Source organism: Diadema antillarum, unplaced genomic scaffold (assembly GCF_040938485.1).
Source record: "Diadema antillarum isolate AM-2024a unplaced genomic scaffold, OU_Dant_1.0 scf00000151, whole genome shotgun sequence".
Classification (NCBI taxonomy): Eukaryota; Metazoa; Echinodermata; class Echinoidea; order Diadematoida; family Diadematidae; genus Diadema; species Diadema antillarum.
The window spans coordinates 3,060,117-3,080,218 of record NW_027271040.1 but is presented as its reverse complement, the minus strand read 5'-3'; the positions used below and the strand labels follow the sequence as shown (position 1 = coordinate 3,080,218).

General features: G+C 38.3%; 1 protein-coding gene across 1 annotated transcript in view; it reads right to left on the bottom strand.

The window, feature by feature from the left end:
• The window catches only part of LOC139721850 (neuronal acetylcholine receptor subunit alpha-10-like), a 52,333-nt gene that overhangs the window by 7,595 nt on the left and 24,636 nt on the right, over positions 1 to 20,102 (bottom strand). The window contains exons 2-3 of the mRNA XM_071633169.1: positions 13,197 to 13,360; positions 425 to 469 (exon numbers count right to left, since the gene is read on the bottom strand). Of these exons, the coding sequence (XP_071489270.1) occupies positions 425 to 469; positions 13,197 to 13,360 (209 nt within the window). The remainder of the gene's footprint in view (positions 1 to 424; positions 470 to 13,196; positions 13,361 to 20,102) is intronic.

Here is a 20,102-nt window from a genome sequence, read left to right as displayed (position 1 = left end):
TTAGTTCATGGTGCGTAACGTAGAACAAGTAAATAAGAATAAACGAAAATAAAAAAGTAAATAATGATAAGATAAACGTCCGGACCTTTCAGCTTTAGGGACTCCGAGGAATCTTTAATGAAATGTGTATGTGAAGAAGGTCCAGTTAGACGGTACAGCTAAACAAGCCAGCAGGTATTAAAATAGAAAATTACAGATATCAATATATCTGATATCTTAGAAATGACGAAAAAAACAACAATTTTGGTAGAATTTGACCACTGCTTAAATTCTTTAAACAGGTTATCTTGGGTAACCCCCCTAATGTATCTTAATTGGCGTATGAAAAGTTTTAATCTAGACGTGAACAGGTAACATCATTTACGGAATCTCATACCTTTGTTCTGAGTGGTTATTGTTTTTGAAAGTACAAAGAGGTAATTACCATGCGCCTCCATCCATTGATTGTAATCTGCTGTTCCTTTTCGTTCTGAAATATGAAGAAAAAGATCACAAGAGAAGCTGATGAAATTTCAAAACGGAGAGAATACCTTAGGTGTTTTTTTTTCAGTCGTCTTCACTAATAAAAGCAGGTATCATTTTGTTCTGTTATAGATATTAACGCGACGTTAAATAATTGCATAGATAATATTTTTAAGGTACGTTCCATGATGTCAACTTTCTTACAAGCTTCAAAAAAGTCACTTACGGAACAGCATCAGGAAACCCTCGTCTGCCCTTTGAGTCAACAATACTCTTCATTTAAAAAGAAGAAAAAGATGAAATAGATACAAATCCCATACTCACAGCACATACGTGTTCACAATAATGTAATGACTGTTATGAAAAGGCCAGGCATATTAAAAAGGCACTCCCTAACAGCGCAAACTCTGCACGCACGTTAAGTTAGCCTAAATTGACAATGATGCACGCTCATATCACTCAGCTATTACACTTCACTCAGTATTGTTGACATTGACAAAAAGGTTGTCAGTGGTGGTTGCGTGTAATAATTTGTACTGCATCAGTTATGTCATCCATCGCAAACTTAGAACAAATATCTCCACCTTTTTTTTTTTTTTTTTTGCTTCCCAAAGGGAATATTTATTCTTTACTTGAGCCGGCGGAATTCTCATCACCGGTTGGACCCAGTAATTACTATCTTTAGGCTAATGTAAGAGTAAGGATTGATTCAAGAGAGATAACAAGTAAAGAGTTGGATGGATAGTTACATAAATAGGCAGATTGTTCCCAAGATCGATACGTATCTCGAAGGTAAATGTTTGAATAGGGGCAAAGACAGACAGAAATGCATGTAGGAAATTATTGTGAAAAACCGCTGAAATAGGCCCAGAAGAAATGTTGACTATGTCTGCGCATTGGAATGATTTCTAAAAACAAACGTTGCTCATTATCAGATAATATAGATGTCGACTGATAAAGCTAAAACGAGATGCCATCGAATAATATTGTGCAATTTACAGTGGATGCGGACTTCCGATTTGCACGACGACGATGTAGATTGCTACTCATAATGATGACGCATTTCTAATCTCTGAGTTGGCATCACATTATTGCACCTGTCTACTCTGGCATAAACTGATGCCCTTTATCTCGAATGGTCTTCTGGTCTGTGACGTCATGTTTATCTCTCGCCACATTCACTCAGCTCTTCGACCTCTCGAGTAGAATCAACACATTCTTTGAGAGATTGACAACTCGAGCACTTTGACGAGTCCATCCCCAGTAAAGGCTGTCTTGTCAATTCGTTCAAAAAGTCCTCAATAGGGAGCTTTAGATTTGCGACGCGGACATTTGATACGACGATGGTGTTGGACGTTCTCCTCTCTCCCCGCGTCGTGCTGAAGAGTAGCTTTAGATTACGCGAGAACGCGACTTATAAGAATTAAAATGGTGCCCCCATTACGATCAGTGCTTAAAGTAGCTCTCTTCGTCGTGGTTTGAGCGGACGTAAAACTAGCCCAGGACGCGTAGTGGAAACTGAGACGACGCAAGGTATAAATAGATCGGTTTTGACAAGCGATTTTGCGTAATTTCAGAACAGGGTTTCTTTTCCATTGAACGTCCCCGTCGCGAAAATCTAAAGCTCCCTAATATTCCCATAACGAAAACAACAAAATAACGAGTGAGTGTAGTTCGTTATACTAACATTCCTTAAATAGATTTAATTTAGATTCTGGCCACATAGTTCAGCGGCAAAGTAACAGATAAAATATCTGACCAATTGTTCATTTCTATCTAAAAGCGCCAAAGTTAGCACACATGCTGAATGATATATTTTCGGTAGATTTAGATATTGAGCCCGTGATGTCTTCTCCCTTTGTCATGGCAACGAATCGCTCTTTTTGTTAAAATACATGTTTTATATCATCAAATAGTAAAGTGTATCAATAGTGACTATATTTATAGATTTGTAATTACTTGTGTCATTGCATTAGAACCCTAGTAATATCCTCTGACGTCTTCTCCCAGTTGCCATGGTAAATTATTTCATTAAAAACTAATTATACAATACTAAAATGTGACAAAAATTATTGATTTTATAGATGTTTAATTATTCATGCAATTACAATTAAAACTGTCAAATTATTACGTTTTATCATCTTGACATCTCGGAGTTTTTTTTTTATTGCTTTTCCTGCCTACTAATCTTTGCTTATTTGCGAACTTTTATCTTCTCATTTTAACATCAGCAGCATGAAATGAAACAATTAAGCTTAACGTTCCCTAAAATTCGAATGTACCACGTGCAGTTTATGTACCGCACTATATCGTGATTATGGGACAATATCTTGTCGCTAACCAGTGTTATAAATCGTGATCGATGCCTTAATACTCTACCCCTCCCCCTCCCACTCAAAAGAAGGAATCTGACGCATCATTACTAATCTTTCCGTTACTGCTTCACAATTTCCTCCCTCCCTTTCATAATCACAGCTATAGCGGAATACTGTAAGTGCTTAATTGGTTGGTACGCCAGGTATTTTGAGCGGACGTTAATAAACCTCTCTTCCCCTGTAACCCGGGGCCGGGGCTCTATCAATCTAAGCTTTATGATACGTTAAAGTTGGCCATCAATTATTTAAATCGCCACATTAATGTAACTGGGGCATGCGCTAATATCTCACCGAGGAAAAAAATACGTGTTTTCAACATCTAAGCCGTAAAGAGAACGTCATTGTCCTTTCACGCTTGACCCTCCTGCAAAATTGAAATGCGCCTATGTATATCTTTGACAGTTTGGCTTGAAAAGTGAAGCAGGTCAATCTGTAATGTAATTGGGTTTCCAAAAGAAGAAGAAGAGAGACCAATTTCGGTAGTGAAATCTTAACTCGATAAGAACTGGATATGATCGTCAATCTCTGGCTCGCCGTTTTTGATACTGGCGAATCTGACTAATGACACATAGGGTGGGCATTCGATTACGTAAAAAATGTGTCGAGATAGTTTTGAAGTCGCATTTAATTTGTGCCTCTGTTGGTGCACGTCTTTACATGGGATTGAAATATGAATTAACAGCCCATTTTGATTCGTTTCCATATGAAATAACGTTTTCATTATATCTAGTATGATTTATTTCGTTTTTCCAGTCTCATCGGTCATGTCGGTGTGGTGCTTGTGTCATTTGTAAGGATTCATAAATGAGAGCGCAGTGAATCACGAGGGTGTATGGAAAATCCCAACGTGTTAAAAAAGTCCACATTATGGCATTGTAGGCTTCGATTATGAGATTTCGTTTCTAAATTCCGAGGTGGAAGCCCCAGTGATGGTACGTAAGGATATAAAAGGCAAAAATGTCTGGTACATCTAATTAAAACCTTTTTTTCTTTAATTGTTTGGCAGAACATCACACGCACTATACCTTTTTTTTTTCTTCAGCAAATGAATGACGTAGACAATGCATTGCGTAATAGCGCAACAGTTATACCGAAAATTCTAATAAAACGCTATGAGAGGTGAACAAACTATGTCTTGTAATGTCAGATTGATATGTATTGGGATCTTAATGAAATTGTAAGAGACATTCCATCGGGATTCGACTGCTATAGCTTCTGACCATCCGAGCATTGGCAATTTAGGGTTTCTGGGACGAACACTGAACTAGGGCTTTCTATAGCTCAGTAGGTACAGCACCGGGCTAGCATCCGGAGGTTTCGGGTTCGAATCCCGATGGAATCCCATTTTCTTTGTCAATTTTCCAATGATAAATTACATTCATTTCTGGTCAGTTTTCCTCTGTTTATGTTTGTTACATACTCAAAAAGCTTCATCACTTCGATGATCCCTCGCATTTATCCCCAAGTTGAATTATCCTTCGGGTTTATGCCAGGTTTAAGTGCGTGTGTGTCACACACAAAGCGCACTGCTATATAGCTTCTGACCATCCGAGCATTGAGAATTTAGGGGTTCTGGGACAAACGCGGAACTAGGACTTCGTATAGCTCAGTCTGTAGAGCACCGGGCTAGCATCCGAAGATCTCGGGTTCGAATCCCGATGGAATCCCATTTTCTTTGCTGAATTTTCCAATAATAAATTATATTTATTTATGGTCAGTTTTCCTCTGTATACATAGTATAATTTTGTTACATTTCCTTCTTTTTTTTTGCTATCTGGTTGATATGTTTACGTTTGTTTTGATTGTAACGTTGTGCATTTGAATATATGTTTCTGTATCTTTTTATTGTACAGGGCCCCTTGGCAGAGCAGTTCTTTTTTAGCTGAAAGGGCATACCCTGTTGAAATAAAACGGATATAAAAGTGAATAAATATCAGTTCAAATATTCTATCTATCATGATAATGAATACTAGCAATGAACAAAGGTTGCGTTTGTGTGTTTGCTACTTCTTTTAAATTTCCATACAAAACTCTGGAATTTCTATAGGATCCCTTTTATGCACGTTTTCCGATTGGAAATCACCAGGATCATCGCTTTAAACTATAAGTGACGTGCCAGGTATTGTGGTTGAGATTGGTGTAATGGCAACCTTGTAAGCACGCGACACTTTGCTCTGCTCTGATAATGATAGAAATAACTGAAAACGTCGTTGTGCTACTCATTATGTGGCCACGCTCGCATGAAATGTAGTATTTACGGATTGAAAGAAGTAGTTTGAATTAACTTAATGAAAATTGATGGTTGGGTATCTTCTTTAAAGTGCTTTCTTCATTTACACTGTGAAGGCCGCGTGTCCACGAACCGATAATTATCACGCACTTAATCATTCGTGATTAGCGTCACCCCACGGTGGTCTGTTACTAGAGCTAATGCAGATACGATCTCAATTTTAGGCTTAATTTGTTCATTACCGATCTAGAATGAATCACTCTTCCCTCTTCAACTCACTGTCTGCGGCAGGCGACATCCCGAGGCACCAGCCCCACTACCACAATACATGTGCTCATACTAGTGAATGCTTATTATATTCAACCTTTTGTTGCCTTGAAATGCACACGGGTAAGTGCAATATCACGAGCAGTATTTGCTCTTTTCAAATAAGTTATATTTCACGAGATAATATGATGGATCCACATGGTTGAAATTAATTTACAAAATATGCATGTTGTATATATCATCTCTTAAAACTGGATTCATTGCAAACCGTATACAGCCTATACTTGTTCTCGATACCCAGTTTTACAGATTTACTGCTCCCCCTAAAAAGGAAAAAACAAAAACAAAAGGAGAAACATTCGACCTATCACATTGACAAAACAATAACAACAGCAGTAGCAGCAGCAGCAGCAGCAGCAACAACAACAACAAAACAGAAACCAGTGAACTAGACCAGCATTGGGAAAAGCGAAAAGCGGGTAAAATATGAATTGATAGTCCCTGTGAGGTCAGGTTGAGGGAAATAGATGACTCTAGATAATATATTCTGTTGGAAATTTATCAAAGAATTGTTGTCGGTTTCGTCTCGTTTTGAGCCAGCTCTCCGTGAGACAGTGGTGAGAATGTTGGAGCTGAATGTCAGGGCGAAGGACAATAAAACTGGACGCAAGGTGGCGCACTATTAAAGGCGTTTACACTGATTCGTAACGTTTGTTTTCGGCGAAGATAAAAACACCTAAACAAGTGACGGTTTTTGTTTTTGTTTTTGTTTTTGGTAGAAACCATAGTCATTTTTAAGGGCGTCTGAACAGAGTCTGAGTATATGCTATTGGAAATTTCAGGATTGAAGTGAAATAATTTGGTCTACCTAGAAACGAAACACGAAAGGCATTGAATCTTTTTTGAAAGATTATATTTATCTTTAAAGTGTGACGTCTAAGGGGAATAAAATACAGGTATGAGAGTAGTAAAGGGGTGCTTTTAGCGTCATAAGAATATTCTTTGTTTAGAACAAAAGAATATGATATTAATTTTCATAGACAAAAGAAATAAGAAATAGGGAAATATATGAATTATGAAATACGAATGAAGGAAATATGAATGACAATGAGAAATAAAGACTATGAATAATGAAAATATGGAAATATGCTTTATGAGTATGGAAATATGGATGTATGAAATATGAAAAATATGAAAAAAATAAATGATGAGTTATGGATTATAAGAATATGAAATATGGACGTATTGATTTTACTGTGGAGTTGTGAAGAGTGACTCTTTCAACGGATTGTATGGCTGGTGTGGAGTGTACGTTGTGGAGTCCACACAAGCTATATAATCGGTTGCAAAAGAGTCACTCTCCACAGCTCCTCAGCTCAAACAATATTCATATAATATTGACATAAATGCATATTCATACATATTCATGAATTAAGCTCATACATATTCATGGTCATCTTGGAGCTCCACAGTTTCACAACTCCCTATTGTTAATACTTATACGTTAATTCATACTTCTTTTGTTCTCTTTTTAAACCTGTCCTGACTCACAGTGACACCTTTTCGAAAGTAGTTGTAATATTGTCACTTATGGGAGATTGGTGTAGGCCTGCTCATTTGCATATTCATGCCAACTTTTGGAGAATTGTTTTGCAAAAATTATCAAATCCTTAAAATTTCATAACTTGACGTCTTTTATATCCGATTTCGATCAAATTGTCAATGATATGCTCGTACAATTTCACTATTTCTTTTAGACTAACCTTTTACTAGTCCAAAATTCGCAGTCTGACAAAATATGTACCAAGTTTTGATTTGTGTTGTTTCTTTCCATGTATGTTTTCGTTTGTTTGCTTGTGTGTTTGTTTGTTTTTGATCAGAATTCAAAGATCATAGCCTAGTTCTGTTCAAATCTCTATTGCATGATCACAACGTATTTGCAAAATGCAGAACCCTCTTACCCTCATATTCGGAATTGATGATAGTTGATAAGAGAAAGATTATCAATAGAATACTGTGAAAACGGGGAAATATTCCCATAATCAACCAAAATTAACTGCTATATTGCCACCAAGTGCAAAAGCCTGTGCCTTTCATTATAGACGGCTAAGGTCCAAAGCGTGCGGAAAAGCAGGGAAAGAGGATAAATCCACTGTCATTAATCATTCATCGGTTCTGGTTATGACGAAGTGTGCAATTATCCAAATTAACACTCTACAGCAGTGACCACGTGTGTCCTAATACTGCTCCATGACGCGCACAAATCCTTGCTGACTGCTCAACCAAACATGGTGGCCGACCACGCGGGAAGTGACCCGTAAGGGAAGCCAGACGATGGAGAGAACCGTGTCTTTCTGAGATAATTTATGATTATTGAGACGCTTATGATGTATTTTTTGTGTTTTCTTTCCGGTAATTTCGCGGAAACGTTGAGATTAATGATTTTCGTCTGTCATGTAATTCAACCTGCCTTCATGCTCCAAGGGAGAGAGTAAAATGACCAGATGAAGGAATTTTCTGATTTTGACGTAAATGATATATCAATTTCAATTTCTTTTGTACATCCTTTCAAATTGTAATAACATGAATTTGTTTTATGATGACCCAAATGCAGGCTTTCTGAGAATTATTTCTCTCATTTATTTTACACACTTTTAATTACTATCACTATCATTATAGATACTAAAAAGTACTCTGCTTCAATTAAAGTTTTCTTTACTTAAAAGGTTCAATGTTATTAGATATCCATAATGGTATTATAATCGATATTATTACAATTTACAGCATTCTTTTTGATTATCGTCATCACTGTAAGTACCATGAAATTCGTAATTATAAGTACAATGTAATTCTAATGTATAACAATGTAGTCAGTGCGTATCTACAAACGGAGTTCAATCTCGAATGGATCGGATATGGCTGCTTAGGTGAGGAAAAGGTCAATTCAATCTAATGACTATGATCTCCACGCAACGCCCCCCCCCCCCCCCCCCCACACACACACACCAGGTGGCTTTTCATTTTCTTTTAGCCTCTGGGGACACTGAGTTGTAATGAAATGAATATATTCATTCATACACGTTTATACGAAACACTGCATTGAGACAAAACATTACATTGAGACAATAAAAAGCATGTGTGTCATGTGTGAACCAAGGGCCTATATCTCGTTGAAGGAGACTTCACCGCGACTGCCGCGACTCGTGCGACATCAAGAGATGGCTTGCGTTGTCACCATGAAGGTGTCTCCAGGGCGACGACTGTTCAAGACGTCTCCAAACATGGCGACAACTTATTCCTTCGGAAGTCGCAGAGACGTCACACACCGCGACGTCGTGGAGACGTCTCAAAGAGGTCTCCGGAAGGTTACCAATTATTCGCCGCAAGGTCAAGGAGATGTCTCAGAGACCTCGCGGATAAAATTAGTCTCCTCGACTAAAGAGATGTCTCTGAGACCAGCTGGAGACTGAAAAAAAAAGTCTTCTAAAAAATCGAACATGTTCGATTCCCCGGAGAAGAGGCTAGTCTCTAGGACCCGTTTACAGTGCAGGGCTGGTCCGAGCCCGGGCAGAGCCCAGGCTGAGCCCGGCCTCAATTGCGGTACTCGGCCCCGCAGTTTTGTCCGTCTACAGTTGAGGGCTCGGCCCGGGCTTTTACAGTAATTCAAACCTTTCAATATTTTGTGGCGCTCTACTTGCAAATAAACACTATTATTGGGAGGGCGCCGGTCGCAGTTTGGTACCGCATTTGGCCCAGTTTGCGTTTACAGTGAAAAAAGGCCGAGCCGCGGCCGAGACTACCTCCAGATCTTGGCCAAATGCGCGGCCGATTTTGGTACGGCATTTAGCCTTTTGTGCGTTTACAGTGAAATGAAGGCCGGGCTCGGCCGCCGCCGAGCCCGGCCCTTTCACTCACTGTAAACGGGGTCTTGGAGACTTCGCGGAGACGTCTCTGCGACCAGTGAGACTTGAGTCGCCGCAGGGTCGCCACCTACTCTCTACTCCAGTGAGATACCCACTTTATGGGAGAGAGACACTCACTCGCCTCCTGGCATGCCCCTGCTCTCATCATGTCCAAATGGTGGGAGGCAATCTCTGATCTCAAGACTCTTATGAGATTTTAAAGATGAAGGCTTTTAGCTTTCATGGTTTGATAATGAAACCATGTATTACGATTTCTTTGCCTAAAAACAATAAAAAAAAAAATCCTGAACGTTGTACCATGTCAGTAGCAGGAGAAATTCTTAGAGTCACGCATTCCTCATTGATGTTACAACGTAATTTCCTTATTCATCAAAACACTATGGGTTATGACGAGGTAATTCCACAATTTATGTCACATTCCGAAATTTTCTATCAACGAAAACATCATAGCAGCCGATGATTTCATCCCGTGCTATCTTCTAGCATTGCGCATGATGCAGGGATGGCATATTCGTCGTAGATCCCTCGTCTTAGATATCAAAGTCGATTTGATGTAAAGTCCAAAAATGTGTTTCTATACGAGCAGCTCACAGTAGCCGACAATCTTGCTATGCGGCATCTCGGACATAAAATTATGAGGAAGACAAAATTGTATTTGGTCTGGGTGCCAAAGAAAGATTTTGGGCCTAACCATGCTTCACCGTCTACCCGATGCTCTTTGATGGTTTTACCCTAAGTATTTCGAGAATGCTGAATTCGAATCTGGACGATGCAACTCTTGCATCCTTGAGGGTTTTGAGATATTCAAAATGGCCGCCAAAATCTAAAATTCCTACATAATATCTCCTCATAAAATGGTGAAAATGGACACAAAAATGAAGTTACACTGTATTTTGAGTGTGCTGAATATCTTGAGCAAAACTTGCATTTCAGATTCAGCACACTCGAAATAGGGTACAACCTTAAAAAAAAAAACAAAAAAAAAAAAACATCAGATGAACGACAAAGCAAGGTTAGGCCCTAAGTCTTACTTTGGCACCCAGACCAAACAATTTGATTTTCCTCAGAATTTTATGTCCATGATGTCCATAGCAACACAGAGCATGTACCTGTGGCTTTTTATAGTGGAGTACATTCTTATTTGTGATTGGCGGCTACTGTATTAAAGAAACAAATCATTGGACTTTAAATCAACTGAATATGACGGAGGGAACACACAGCGCTGAGTCAGCATGATTCGTTCTGATTGCCATTACTCTCTTCAAATATGATGAATCGCAGTCGCAAAGCATAAATCTGTAATTGATTGCCATGCAGTGCTGATAAATGCATTAGTGTCAGAGAAAAACTGTAATATATTTCTCATTTCTCATTCCCTGCTGGCGGGATTGCATAAAAAGAGAATAGAATGCATTAAGATGTCATGAACAACCATTTACCAAGGATGTCTTGAGTTTGTCATGATTCATTGAAACATCATGCCACAGGATTTTCCTCTTTTGTTTTATGAGACGATATGACAGCACCGTAACAGTCAGGAAGAAACATGATATTGATGGGAGATAAGTTTGAGAAACAGAGAGGACAATCACGACGGACTATAGTTGATGTTCTCTCGGGATCGTTAACACGGCATTTGTTTTTACCAACTCACATCCAAAGAAATTGTTGGAGAACATCACTTAACGTGATGTATATGAAGGATGAACTGTGATATCATATCTGCTTTCAAACAAAACCTAAGCAAATCGGAGGTAACTTCATCAACGTTAAAACTGTTTCCTGTACACTCCATAGAGAAGCATCCACATCAATTAACGATATCTTCCATTAGTGGAGTACCTTCATTGTAAATCACGTGCCAACACGATTCTATGGTGACGTCACGTCCTGTGTCTTCCTGTCAGTAAACTGACTGTGTGCCTAAACTATTAACCACCGCTGAGACTTTGTTATACTTCCCATTAACTTGGCAATCCATCGGGCTGGTTGGTAAGGCTACCGTTGCCATGACAACATACCGATCCATTTTGGAATGATGCTGCATAGATTGCGGAGCGCGCGTACATGATGCCAAATTCTTCTGACAATCTGATCGACTTTCAGACAGTTTTCCTTTACAAACATTTTATCCACTTTAACTAGTCCGCAAAATTGACATATGACACTATATTATTACACATCAGGTTTCTTCTGTGAAGCAAATTGAGTTCGAAATCCTCACTGGAAGAGAATATCTGTAGCCGTAACTCTAATGATAATCATTATGAAAAACAGTGTCAGCGTTGGAAAGCAAAGTTTCTCTTGCTGATGTACATGACTTTAATGGGCTCAACCAAACCTGTGACATTACTATAAAAAGGCTAATTTAATTGTTTTTGGAGAATGGTCATGAAAATAATGTGAGACACGCGTAAATTCTAACACCAAACTTTCAAGGCGAGGACTGTAACTTGACAATGGAATTTTAAAAGAAAAATGTGAGATCAGCAAAGAACGGAATATCACTCAACGGAAGTGTACAATAAAATGCATAAAAAAGAGAGATATATAGAAGGAAAGAGAGAGATACATGTGGGAGGTAGTGTATATGCGATATATATTTAATTCAAACGGATGGACAAGGATACTGAAAAAGTGATGCGTAAACCCAAATGTAATCATCTTAGAATCGGGAGGGAGACATGAACCTCGCTTGAAGTCACATTTTAATGCAACTCTTCATCCAAAGCGAAATCAAATTCGTAGACCCATGAACTTTAATTACTCTCCACCCCCTCTTCCACCTGTCTCTCACTCTGTCACGTTTTCATTTCTCACCTCCAGATGCCACAAGATATTGATGAATGTGTCAAGATGTAATTTTATCTGTTCTATCTCAGGGATTACATTTACGATCAAGAAAAAAGTCACGACTTTTATCGTGAATATCAAGCAAATCACTATTACAGATGCAGGGATATGTCTCAAGACTGCCGTCAAGATCATTCATCCAAAATGTACCATTACGTGTATGTTCGCAATCTTCATTGACTTTATCCAATTTCCTGCTTTGACATTTACAACATGCGTGAGCCGCCCCTTGCAATAAACTGTCATGTGATGGATGTAATGAGTTCCCACTTTGTCCGCGGCATCTTAATCAGATTACCAAATAATTGTATGTCACGGACCCTTTTGATTTTAGGGTGAGGGCTACAGTCTGAGATATGAGTTCTTTCACGTCGCTCTAATTAAGCAATAAATGCATGTATGTGAACATGCGAGCACTGGGGAGATGGTGGTGGTGGTGGTGGTGGTGGTGGTGGGGTGGGGGGGGGGGGGGGGGGGGGGGTCCCAAGAATAATAATCTATTAATCAAGCAAGTGAAAAATGTGATTAGTGAAACACTAGACCGCCCTCTTTAGTTGGAAATCAGCAACAATCCATGTAATGCGTCACATCAGACAAATTTTGTAGAGAAAATACAGGGGATTTTACTGTTTTTTGTTGTTGTTGTAAAGTTGATGAAAAGTAGGCATTTCCTTGACTTGTTCTTTAGATGTACTAACGATGTGTTAAATATCATTCTCCATGCATTCCGTATGATCTTGAGCTAGATCTAATGCTCTTTAGATGTTCTAGAAAATATTTGTTTTCATGTAGAAAAGGTGATTTTTTTTTTTAAATATAGTTTTTGCGCCTTATGAATCAAGAAATGCTGAAAACAACAGGGGAATTTTTAAACTTCCACTGTATGTTGCACGCATGAACTCTCTGCATTCGCTTCCACTATCAAGGAACTTCCTTTTGAAGTCCCATTTGCAAGTTAGAGATAATACCGAGGACAATGTGCCTTGCGGAAAACACTTTTTGCAGCTGCTAACGTGAGAATCGGCGCCCTTGATATTCACCGAGTCCCAACAGCTCACATTGGACTGCCTATATCACAATACTTACAAAGTCGATAACTTGGGCGATCAGGATCCTGAAGAAGACCTGAACGGGCTGAGAGACGTTCTTGACGGGGCGGAGTGTCGGTGAGCCATAGTCGTCCAGAAGATAATTAGAGAGCTCCTTTTGGTAGGAAAACGTCGCCTGTCCATCACTAGTGGTAGATTCGACTGCAGGAGTAGAGGAAGAGGTTTTATGATTGAATTGATACATTTGCAATTATCTTTGAGTGAGAATTAATCCCCTTGTTCTTGTTTCCCCCCCCCCCCCCCCCTCTCATACAGACAATGTTCACATCAAGCCAACTCTAGATATATAAAAGCTTTTAAGAAGTAAAATCAAGAGCAAAGGCAAAGCATCAGATTAAAGGGATTGTAAAGTTTTGGTTGACATGGTCTGCTTTCGATTTCCAACTTTTGGTGAGATAATGAGAAGCCCCTTATGAAATATGAAAGAGCATACAATAAGATGAACTGAGAGTTTATTTGATAAAAATTGGTTTTGACATTGCTGACATACCCAAAGCAAAGGAATCCTAAAAACCCACCCTTTTACTAATATCAATTTGTTTTACTTTGTTTTCGGATATCTCAGCCATTTTAACACCAATTTTCATCAAAATAAACTTTAAATTCCTATTAAAATAGTATTTCATAAGTGTTTTTGTAATCATCTCGCAAAAAGTTAAAACCTCATTCTCAATCTTAACCAAAGCCACACTATCCCTTTAAACTACCCCCTCGTCAAATAGAATCATAGCCAAAGATGTGATGAATGCAAACAAGCTGTGAAATAAAACTCCTTTCATCAGGGACGTACATGTGATGATAATAATTCTTTGATTAGATGCGTGTTGCTTGGGTGACACGACGTCAAACACATTACGAGGACGTGTTAGTTCAAACATGACGCTCCGCTCTGCCGCCCGGCTTTCCAAAAATAAAGTCTTTCTTTTAGTCAATCCCTGTTCCCTGTTCCCGCTTTAGACGATCGATGAGATAAAAGAAATAGCTTCAATCACAACTATTTACATAATCGTTGCATCTTTCTTCCTACTGTCACGATAAAAATGCGGAAAGACGAGAATATAATAACCGTTCTCATAAACCGAACAATATTAATTCTCATATGTCGAACAATTAGTTCCATATATGCATATTCTTTTGTAGTAATACAGTGTACATTTACTTCTTTTTAAAATTTATATCGATAACAAACATGTGTTATTGGAAATACGATTTCATTTGAATTGAATTGAACATTGCGCATAATCCTTTTCTCAGGTTGCACTGTATCTTAAAGAAGTTACTAGAAAACTGGAAAAAATAATGATTTACTTCCTTGAGCAAGAGTGAGGACACTGTGACACGGAGGATGGGACTGTCGAATTTCAATCTGAAGTCCCAGGTTCGAATCCCATTATTAAAGTTCCTATGCCCTTGGACAAGATGTGTTTAGCCACTATATTTTTCTATATACCTGGATAGGTTAGGTTAGTAATACTGGCAGCAGTTCTCTTTGGTCGAGAGGTGGCGACACTGAATATGTTTCCTTGGATAAAAGGGATAAGTGGGAGGCCTTAGGGATTTCGGGGTCTTCATTGATTTGACAGATCTAATATTTCAAAGATGGGATGTCATACAATATTACCTTCTATTTTATTCAAATCCCCATTTTCAAACTCTAAAGTTCAATTTAAGTGAAAATAAACGCTGATGGAACGCTGATGTCACGATAATGTGACAAACATTACCTCCAGACACACAGCTGCTCACAGCTTTAATTCTTGGGAAGTCATAAGGACCCAGAAACTTATTATCGAACTGTCATGTCTAATGTACTTCATTTTAATCAGATCCACGAGTAAGATGAAATGAGCAAATATGAGCAAATGGAAATATTTCAGTTCATCAGATTTGCAGTTATCTGAGTTAAAGTACTGGACTTGTAATTTTGTTTTTCTCGTAATGGGTGGTGACAAAGTGGAAACAACGACACGCCAATACTGTTTGAAATTACTCAGAAGGATACAACGACATTGGAAATGACAAATAACACAGCGTCCTTGTGTAAATACGTGCCAAAATAGTCCTTTCACAAATGCATGTACAGTGGATAGCTATGTGAAACAAGTTTGTAGTTTCCGTATATATTGTGTTTCTCCTCCTTTTCACAATGCGCCTCGGAATAGTTGTACTAGGCCGATGGAGCAATTTAAATGGGTATAATTATTATGATTGTTATTATCATCATAATTACTATCATCATAATTATTGTTATTACTATTATTGTTATCATAACCATTATCATTGTTATTGTTATTATTATTATTTTCATTACTATCTTTATATTCTTATATCATATTCCTACAAGAAATACACAGAAAATGTGTTACGACCCTCTCATTCGATCTCTAGATGAAAGTAGAGCATGTAGGTAACTTAGAAAACAGAACAACTTGCCACTTGTATACAGTTTCATTTATGGACAAAAAGTGCTGATTTGTTTAAACTGCTATACATTTGGGAGTAGACCATCCACTAAAGACTTCATACAATGACTACAATTGTAATGTTAACGTTTGCTCCAGCAACGATACAATTCATCGCTTTCTACTTTGGCATATACATAATTATACCATCACTCTGGTTTAAGCTGTGTTGATTGAGAACAAGATTTTATGCCATGTCTGTACCTCCTAGACAAGTAGGTATTACAAGAGAAGAAAAAGATAAAAAAGTGATTGATTTCAGTGTTAAGCACATGCTTTTATAGACGAGCCTCCTCGACTCTGAAAGACCCAGCAAGAGAGACAAGGCTCCTTTAACATGTATAACTCAAGGATTATTATATTGCGCAATACATCGCATCTCATATAAAAAAAAAAACCCTGACTGACAGAATAGATCAGCATGTAGATGACGAATAACAGAAGTAAATATTCGTGCCATCAAAGTTGGATGATTCACATCCGCCATGTCCATGATGTCCGTAAGTTAGAAATGTTTTGAATAATCAGATATCAAGAGGCAGTTCAGATATGGAAGACAACATGAACGTATAAAGATATACTGATGAAAATACGCTCATGAAATAATTGTTATTCAAATTAATTTTTATGGTGAATAGGATTAATTTCACCACAATTATGACAGCCACAATCTGTTCTTAAACAAGCATGGAATATCTGATTTTCTCTTTTGGTTTAGTATTTTCAATTTTGTTTTCATTTTGCCACACCCTTACGAATGGTTCCCATGCATTTTGTAAATACTTCTTTAATCTGCCTTTCTATCTTTTTAATCTAGCCTTCTATCTATCTATATCTTGGATATGTCTATAGTGTTATCAATATTTGCATTGATGCTATAAATGTGGTAACTCAAATAAGACATTTCGGAAAGTGTCAATACAATCAGGATTTTATAGGCTTCTGGGTACTGCTGTACCCCGCCAGTGACCCTCTCAACCGAGTGTAACTTTTGCTCCTACCCATGCATCGTGATGTTTTCTATTTCCTTTCTATAATTCAAACTGTCTCTTGCTTCTAATCATCGTTGTTGTTTCTCCCCTTAAAAGGCGGTTCCGGCTCGCTCGGATCTAATCCCCTGTACACCTCTCCACTCTAAAAAGCTTTCCGATATGTCTGACATGAATGTCTCTCGGATATGTAGTATCCAGCATGTTCACCAGAAAAAAAAAAGATGGAAGTAAAGTATACACGTTGAAGTACAAGAGCTCTTAGGTACTTAAGATCATAGACAGAAGAATTGTCACACATTGCTGACTTGATTGCAATTGTTGACTTGATTTCCATGTTGACTTGATTGATTTCTTTCTTTTCCTTTTCCTTGTGCTTATCACGTTCTGCTGAAGGTTTACCCTGACCAGCATATCTGAACGGAACTATTTAATGCAAATGCATGTTGACTTGATTTAATTCATGATGTCATCAACATCATGCATGCCGTCTAATGGAATATCTAAATGAGTTCAATATACACTGTATTATATCTAGATACAATGATTTTCTGCCGTTTTCTTCAGATTAACTTGGATATTCACCCATAAAGCCTTCAAAAAATCCCCAACAAACATGATTGTACCAGTGACATCAACTGTCAATAACTACTAAAGTAGTAAAAATATGATCGACAAAAGACATTGTAATGCACCTTTCCCCAAACCGAGCATAACTTGCTTGTTTCCATGTTAATGAAGCTATATGAATGACAAAAAGACATCGCAAGGGAACATGCAAGTTATGTTCTGCATAGGGGAAGTTGCATTCTAATTTGCTTTTGTTAATCATACTAGTACATTAGCAATGATTGACAAATGAGGTCATTTCTAGTAGATTGAAATCCTGACTTCTTAACTCCGCTCGGCATTTAAGAATATGGCCATTCTTAACCCACTTTTCATTTTCCTCATCTGCGTCCCCTCACAGAACAAGGACAGAATCGAGTGACCTGATCGGTGTAAGCCAATGAAGAAAGTTGCCGGCACTTTTTAGCTCCTTTGGTCAAGCCACGAATGAGATGAGATTGTCAGTCTTTGCACGCATGTATACATCCCCCTGTGAAAGATATCATTAGACTGTTGGACTTTTTGTTGGACTTTGGAATTGGCCTTTTATGCATCGCTGTAGACGGAACCCATCATGTTTGATGGAAGACTATGGCATTGACAGTCTTATTCCTGCTTGCTCCCCCCCCCCCCTCCCCCATGGAAGACCAAGTGTATTGAACCGGATGGTGGGTAGCGGTGAAACAGTTTCAGAAAGTAACATTTAATGACACCAATATTATCTCAGACTTTATTGTGCCATTTATAAAAGCATACATGTATGAGTTTGTGTTGAAAGTGGATTATTAGAAGTCAGCATTCTATAAGGGCTGCCATCAATCGTCGACCAGTCTGTGGAAAAGTACATTGACGCGAGAGGTTACCCATGGTCACTCATGATAAGGCAAATCTAGCAATGTTTATTGATGCGTTTCTTCAGAAAAAAGGAGTACAAACCGCCAACTGCACCGTTAACGAACGCTCAAAGAGATGAGAGCTAGCACCGCCGGCGTTTATTTCGAAAAGGGTTGGCTTTTTAATCATCCGTCAGCTGTACCACCTTTATCTTGGATGCTTTCTAATTACGGAACAAACTGCCTCCAACAGAACACTCTAGTCTTGCCGGCCAAACGGACATGTGCTTCTTATGGACAAGGATGAGCAAACTAATCATCCCAGCAGTTGGTCGACAAGGCGAGGGAACGCCTTCTTAGCAAAGAACCTTGATAGGAGATTTGAACTTTACTTTGCTTACAATCTAACCCATTGCTTGTATTCGTATATGTGCGTATGTGGCTGCGTTTAGTCAAATCAATATTAGCGTCATTATTTTGGTATTGTATTTGACATTATGGCATAAAACTATTTGTCTGTATATATTATGAAGAGTCCCTTCCGAGCAGGTGCAAAATCAATTTGACGTTAAGATCTTTCAAGAAATGAAATGAAACAAAACAAAACAAAACAAAAAAGGACCAGCATTGACAAGCAAATGGTCTCTAGGTAATTCAATCCCTGCAATACCAATTTTATACTTATATTTGCTGTTGAACATTTGTTTTTTTTTTGCTCGTGAAAGAAATGTTGTAATATTTTGTATGTTTACAAAATTAATTTTTATATGTTACATATTAATAAATTTGAAATAAACCGAATGAATGAATGAAAAGAATAATACAAACGGATGCACTGCCTAGATTGTGTTTATATCGTTCGGTGTAATGCAAATGGCCTCGGGTTTCAAACGCACCAAGGTGGGTTTTATGTATGAGTTTTCAACAATGAGCCAAATATATGTGTGTGGTCAGGCTCTATCGCTCTGTGATCGGATATCTTCAAACACAGGACACAGAGGAAAACTGCCCCAAGAACGGAGAAAAAAACATAACACCAGATGAAAGAGACCGATGCCAACAAACAGGACACCGCCCATTCAGGGTGATGGACTGATAGACAAAAAGATAGATAGATAGATAGAGAGAGAGAGAGAGAGAGAGAGAGAGAGACATGAATTTGAACGAACTGGCTGACAGATAAACATTGCAAGAAATTAAAGGTATAGGATTTTGAAAATGCTATGCTGGGATACTGGGTAATCATGAGAGAGCAAGACATTACTTGCTTGTTTTCTTTAAACAGGCCATGTCTGAATCACGCATTGCAAGTTTCCTCATGGTTTCGGCGAGATGCGCCTTCCATTTAGAGCTGTTATCATTTTAATCAACTCTAATGGAGTAACGGGCATGTAATTGCATAAATGGACGCGGAGAAGTGGGGGTATTGGTCATTGAGATCCTCTTCTCTTCACCTTTCCTCCATCCTCTCCCCCCCCCCCCCGGCTCATTGAGTGAAGACTGAAATGATTTGTACAAGGTGTACCCATACATTAACTGGATTGATGAAGAAGATGAGTGGGAGATCCCGCCATAGCTAACGATTTCAAGACAATCAGAAAGAATGAAAGCTGCATGGTAAACAACGTCATAGCATTCCGTGTAGTCTTGAAAGACAGTCGACTTATGATAACAGATGACTGATTAGTCTCATTGTCGTAGTTTCTGTACATGTTGATAAGTAGACGCTATATGACATACAAAATAGATGTAGGAAATTAGCAGTCTCGTTTAGCTACCAGTGGCTACACTTGTACATTTCTTTAATATTAGCCTTTTGATATCGATGCATTCATAATGTATTCCCCGATCATAAATATCATTCTACATAATCAAGATGTTTGAGCTGAAATATGTAAGGAAGTAAATGGCAGTGGTATTCCAAATACCTTGAATACTGACTTTCAGCTTGTGCTTCTGATATTACATTCATTTGTTTGCTAACTACAAG